The 6,000-nt window shown below is 44.7% G+C and overlaps 1 protein-coding gene across 2 annotated transcripts in view; it reads right to left on the bottom strand.

Moving 5' to 3' along the window:
* Window positions 1-2,277: 2,277 nt before the first annotated feature.
* The window catches only part of ELF2 (E74 like ETS transcription factor 2), a 92,611-nt gene continuing 88,888 nt past the window's right edge, over window positions 2,278-6,000 (bottom strand). Inside the window, exons 9-10 of one of the 2 annotated variants that reach the window (XM_075860438.1) lie at window positions 5,648-5,977; window positions 2,278-4,851 (exon numbers count right to left, since the gene is read on the bottom strand). In XM_075860438.1, coding sequence (XP_075716553.1) covers window positions 4,227-4,851; window positions 5,648-5,977 — 955 coding nt within the window. In that variant the 3' untranslated portion in view covers window positions 2,278-4,226. The remainder of the gene's footprint in view (window positions 4,852-5,647; window positions 5,978-6,000) is intronic. The other variant, XM_075860439.1, reaches the window with a different exon arrangement.

Here is a 6,000-nt window from a genome sequence, read left to right as displayed (position 1 = left end):
CACCAGAAGTAGAACAGTCCACCCAAGTGTTAGAAGACATAGGATTACTCCAGGTATGACTGGGAGGTCAGAGGCAGCTCATAGGTCCATAACAATAGTGTTGTGTATCTGGAATGCATCACCTTACATGGTTACAAAATACACAAGTTAACCAAAAAATTATTCTAGGACAATGTTTGGACAGGTTAAAACATGGGAATCAATTGGTTGTTTGAAAGCTGGGAAGTTTACAGCTGCTGTGTGTCAGTTTAGCAGACGGGTGAGGGGAAATCGGTGGTTACAAGCAATGGATGGGATGAAAAGCCACAATGTAGCAGTAACACAACATTCTCTGCTTTTCGGGACAGAACAGTGAAATCTTACAAGACCAAAAACAAAAGAACTCGAAGTATAGCTCCAATTAAATATTCATAATATGTTTCAAGACTTGCCAGGGCCTTCGGTATCTTGATACACTTATATTATGGCCCCCTTTGGGGTATCCCAAGCACTGTTGGGGGCTAAAAAAATAAATATCTTTCCTCCGTTATCCCGCAGCTTCACTTCGGCCTTAGAATCAAGCGTTTGGGCCGACACATTTGAGTGACGTCACCAGCTGTGCCTACCCAATCCATTTACAAAAGGTGTCCGGAAAGTCTAGGGCCCTGTTCACACTGCGTTTTTTAGGCACTGACGTTTAAAGGCGCACTCCATGCCAAAATATACCCCAAAACTCCCTCCATTGATTACAATGAGAGGTTGAGATGTCTTTTCCCCGGGTGTCTTTTGTCCACTTGCCGTAAACGAAAAATAAAAATAAATAAGTCATGCCCCGATTTCGGACACTCTTTATTTTTAGAATTTACTAAATTAGCGTAAAAAAATGCTAGCATCCCTAGGAATAAAAAAAATGGAGGTCAGGGCTGAGTTTAGATATTATGTCTGGGTTTAATAGCTATACTTCAGCCTTATTCACACGACAGGGTCCGAGTGTCCGGCCGATAAAATCGTCCGTTTTTCCCAGCTGGTTTGCATTAGTTCCGAGCCGTGTTGCCGCTTTTAATGGCCAATTTTGACCCATTTTGCATCTGTTTTTTTCCCTGTCCGTTTTAAAAATCGGATGAATTTGTCACACACTTCCCTCCGTAGAAACTGCCCCACAGCTCCTCCCTCTCCGCAGGTAGTGGCACACAGCCGCCCCCTCCTCTCCGCAGGTAGTGGCACACAGCCGCCCCCTCCTCTCCGCAGGTAGTGGCACACAGCCGCCCCCTCCTCTCCGCAGGTAGTGGCACACAGCCGCCCCCTCCTCTCCGCAGGTAGTGGCACACAGCCGCCCCCTCCTCTCCGCAGGTAGTGGCACACAGCCGCCCCCTCCTCTCCGCAGGTAGTGGCACACAGCCGCCCCCTCCTCTCCGCAGGTAGTGGCACACAGCCGCCCCCTCCTCTCCGCAGGTAGTGGCACACAGCCGCCCCCTCCTCTCCGCAGGTAGTGGCACACAGCCGCCCCCTCCTCTCCGCAGGTAGTGGCACACAGCCGCCCCCTCCTCTCCGCAGGTAGTGGCACACAGCCGCCCCCTCCTCTCCGCAGGTAGTGGCACACAGCCGCCCCCTCCTCTCCGCAGGTAGTGGCACACAGCTCCCCCCTCTCTGCAGGTAGTGGCACAGCCGCCCCCCCCCATAGGTAATGGCACACAGCCCCCCCCCCCCATAGGTAATGCCACACAGCCCCCTGCAGGTAGTTCTACACAGCTCCTCCCATAGATGGCACCCCCCCCCCCACCTGTCTGTAGATAGCGCCACCGTTCCAGGAGAAGTCCCTGACTTCACTGTCCATATATGGACAGTGAAGCCGGGGACTTCACCTGGAGCGGAATCCCCGGTCACATCGCCGAGAGAATGGCCAAAAATAGGGCATGTCCCATTTTTTGACAGCCGGGTTTCCTGGGCCGTCAAAAAATCGGTCGTGTAAATAGCCCCATTAGGGGTCTATTGTTCCTACTGCAGCCGTGTGACGGACGTTTTTCTGAACGGCCGTCACGCGGCCGGCAAACCCTGTCGTGTGCATAAGGGCTTACTGTCACTTCACACTCTGTTTTAGGAACTGAGCACAAGTTAGTCTGTCTGAGTATAGACTGTCGACCAGGATCCTGTGACCTTGCTGTGAGGCTTTTATTACAATGAATAGGAACTTTGCAACATAAGTCCTGTACTGGAACATGGGCTCCTTGGAGGCAAGAACCACGCTTCGACTTTCTCAACTTTATGCTTAGTCTCTAAAACGGAGTAAACAGATAATACAGTACATTACAATGTTAGGATGCTTGGTCCTTCCACATTATGTGTTATTAATTTGAGTAAAATATTAAACAGAAAACTAAATTATAAGGCTCCTCTGTTGAAAGACACACGTGATAGTGCCATCATTTATTTTCAGTTTATATCCTGGATGTTCTCTATCCTTCAAGAGGTATTCCCAAAATCATAAAATATCACATATACACAGGATAGGTGATCATTTTCTAATCGCTGGGGACCACATCGATCTTGAGAACGGGGGTCCCGAACCCTGAAATCCTTCTCCCTGCACTCCAAGCAGTGAGGAGCAGCCTGAATGGAGCTCCATTCGCAGTCTATGGGAATGACAGAAACAGCCGAGTGCTGTACTCAGCTGTTTCCGTTATTTCTGTAGACTTTGAATGGAGCGGCAGTGCGCCTGCTCGAATGCTGCACCATTCAAAGTCTCCTGTGGTCGAGCAGTGAGAAGGATCTGGTGGTTCGGACCCCGAATCAGAAAATTATCACCTATCCTTTAAATATGTGATAATTTACGATTCTGGGAATACCCCTGTAAAACAAGACAATATATATTAAAAGCTCTGGAATTTCACTGTACAAATATCCAGAAAATGACGGAGAAAACAAAAAGACAAGACCAGGCATGAAATTCATTTTCTATATTGCAGTAAAATCTACTTGAATACACTTTGAAACAAGAGTACAACAAAATAGAATATACTTCAAATGTTGAATATACAAACTATTGTAGTTCATTCTGAACACTGGTACTTTATCCCCGACCCCTCCCCTAGACTGCCCCATCAGAACTTCAACTAAAAAAATAGCAGGCTTCAAAATGCTTGCACTCCAAAAAAAGGGCTCATGCTGCAGTGACCTTTCAAATGGATAGCAGGAATTGAAATGTATGCATGGATTCCGTGTGACAAAAGCAAGTTGCAGTAGTTGGCCTATTTGCCTGTCGTGCCCACGGTTCAACCCTTCGCTGAATGAAAGGCTGGCAGCGGAGTATTCTTTTAAACACTTCCAGCCATTTAAAGCTATATAAAAAAAACTGACTTTAATCTACCATATAAAATATGTTACAAGTAATTCTATGCCAATACTGTGCTAGGTACAAGGTTTTTTTTCTCTCCATATTTTCTATAATATATTTATATATAAAAAGATTGCTTTACACAAATAGCTGTTAGCTTATTTAAGGAAAAATAAAATTGAATCAGTCTAAGGCTTCCATATGAAATCTGCTTTCTAACAACCCAAATCTCATCTGCACTTTGTGCGTCCATAAAACTTAAAAAGGGAGACTCTTCTACTGACCATGTCATATACTTGTTTAGCAGAACGGTCACATAGCACCGGTTAAATGAGGGCTATTTGTACACAGTGGTATAAGTTGCTGGTATTTATATATATTTCTAAAAAAAAAAAAAAAAAAAAAGGAGGACGACTCATATATACTGTATATATAAAGAAATAATAATAAAAAACAAAAAACAAACAAAAAAACAACAACACATGATCGTTACAATTCCACTTTGACCTGATCTTTGCTTTTGAATTTTGGGAGGACAAACAGCAACTCTGAAAAGTAATTTTAGTGTTCCACCTTATTTAGTGTAACCTAAAAATATATCTATGTATGTATAAATGAATGAACACTTTGGTCCCTTTCAGTTTTCATTTTTTTTCCTTTGCGGTCACTTGTGATCGTAGAGGCAACATTCCCATCAGAATGTGAACCAACATCCCACTAAGAACATGGGAGAAATCCATTCCCGTTACAATGTCTTTTCTTTACACTCCACCATTACACCGTCTCTCTCACTTGCTTTAAAGTCGCGTCGGACTTGAACCACCTCCCTTTTCTTCCACAGAATAACTTTATTGTCTGTATTTTATTTTTTTTGTCAGTTTGACCCAAATCTCTGAACACGTTTGTGGAATGTTTCTCACTTCTCACAGAGCACCGTCCCTTCTTGTTTGACAGTCATTGGCAAGGTAATTCCAGACGGAGCACTGACGACCACAACGTGAGTTACTGTTTTGCCCCCATCTACTGGTCTTTCCTCTTTAACCAGCTGAAAAGTTGTCATTTCTCCATCCTGCCTGCTCACCATTATGTCCGATTTCATGTCAGGTCCTTTAATAAGGGTGCTAATAACCCGAGGTGGCGTCTGGCACCGAGCCTGTTGTGCTGGCATAGCTAGTCGCATAACAGGGGTTCCATGGGCAATAGATACAGGAGTAAGTGCTCTCACAGTCAGTGGCGTTCCCACCAGATTCAAGCCCCCAGCACCACCTAGGTTAGGCTTTGTCTGCAGCTGACATTGGGTGAGCTGAGAGGTTGGGATGGTTATTATTTTGGCAGGTTGCATTGTGTATTTGTCATTTTCTGAGGAAGCTTGCATCATATGTGGTATTGTCTGAATTACAACCTTTGGAGCGGATGCAGTTGTGGGGCTCGTACTGGCTAACAGCGGGGACCCTGGATTCATGGACTGGACGGCCAAAGTTGAAATTTTCTGGCCCAGGGAAGTCATCACAACAGGCACTTGCATTGCAACACGAACAGTCCTGTAAAGCATTGTTACATGAAAATATTACTCTTAGCAGAAGGATCATAAGATCATAAGCCACAACAACAATCAAAAACGGCTACTTAAATCATGTGCTATTACAGAAGCATTCCAAGAATTGTTCATAGACGCCAGAAGCTTAGAATACGCCATTTTGTAGAATGTTGTGCACTATAAACTGGAAATACTCTGGTTGGCCATGAAAGGACTGTTTGGGTTTACTGAACGTGTAGGTATTTATACTTGGTGGCAAAGCTTTGATCCCAGGCTGTCTGCCACTATGTAACTGTATTAGAAGTCACTGAAATAATTGACCAAGGCAGCCAGCAGGGGGAGCTCTATGTGAAGTTAGAACTGCAAGGCAACTCACTAGTTTGTGAAGGAGACCTAAATTATGAACTGAAGGCTCTGGTGGACAGGGGTGGGAAAATGGTTTTTGCTAGGCAAACCTTTTTATTAGACACAGCAGTTGTGTCCTGAACACTATTTGGACAACCATGGGCCCTTTTCTAAGAGGATCAAAATATTGTTCTGTCCCACCGCTGACATGCGGTTTATAGAGCGGCGTCACTATGCCAAGCAGAGAAATAGGGTATTGGCATATTAGCTGGTGTGCACAAATACTCCAACTAGCATGTCTGCTTTGGCGACTGAGGTGGTCACTTGTTTTGTGCCCTGGATCTATTAAGAACCTAACAACGTTGCTCATGGGTGGCATTAGATAATCAAAAAAGCGAAATAATTAAAATGTTTTAGAAAGTAAATGAACTCAAAAGCAACAATGAGATACTGACCTCTGTGCTGGGTTTGGTGTGATGCTGGTGGGCGAGTGAGGAGGTACCTCACCGATCGGAGAAGCCAAGCTTACAAATCGAGGCTTTCGGGGTGAGGTTTGTTGCATCTGGCTTTTCTCTATTCGAGCGGGTATGGACATTTTAAGTATACCATCTGTAGGGATAGATACACGCTCCAGAGACTTGACATCAATTGAGGATACCAAATCTTCTGTGCAGGGCTCTGCTTTGTCATCTTCTATGACCACAATGTTCTTCGGCATCTCCTTAAACTGGTACACCAGCCTCTGTCCCTCCACTTTTGCTAGAATTCCTCTTTGATAGTAATATCTGTAGTGTGAAAACATAAAACA

Source organism: Rhinoderma darwinii, chromosome 1 (genome assembly GCF_050947455.1).
Source record: "Rhinoderma darwinii isolate aRhiDar2 chromosome 1, aRhiDar2.hap1, whole genome shotgun sequence".
Taxonomy (NCBI): domain Eukaryota; kingdom Metazoa; phylum Chordata; class Amphibia; order Anura; family Rhinodermatidae; genus Rhinoderma; species Rhinoderma darwinii.
Note: the sequence above shows the minus strand (reverse complement) of the source record. Positions and strands in the feature narration are given on the sequence as shown.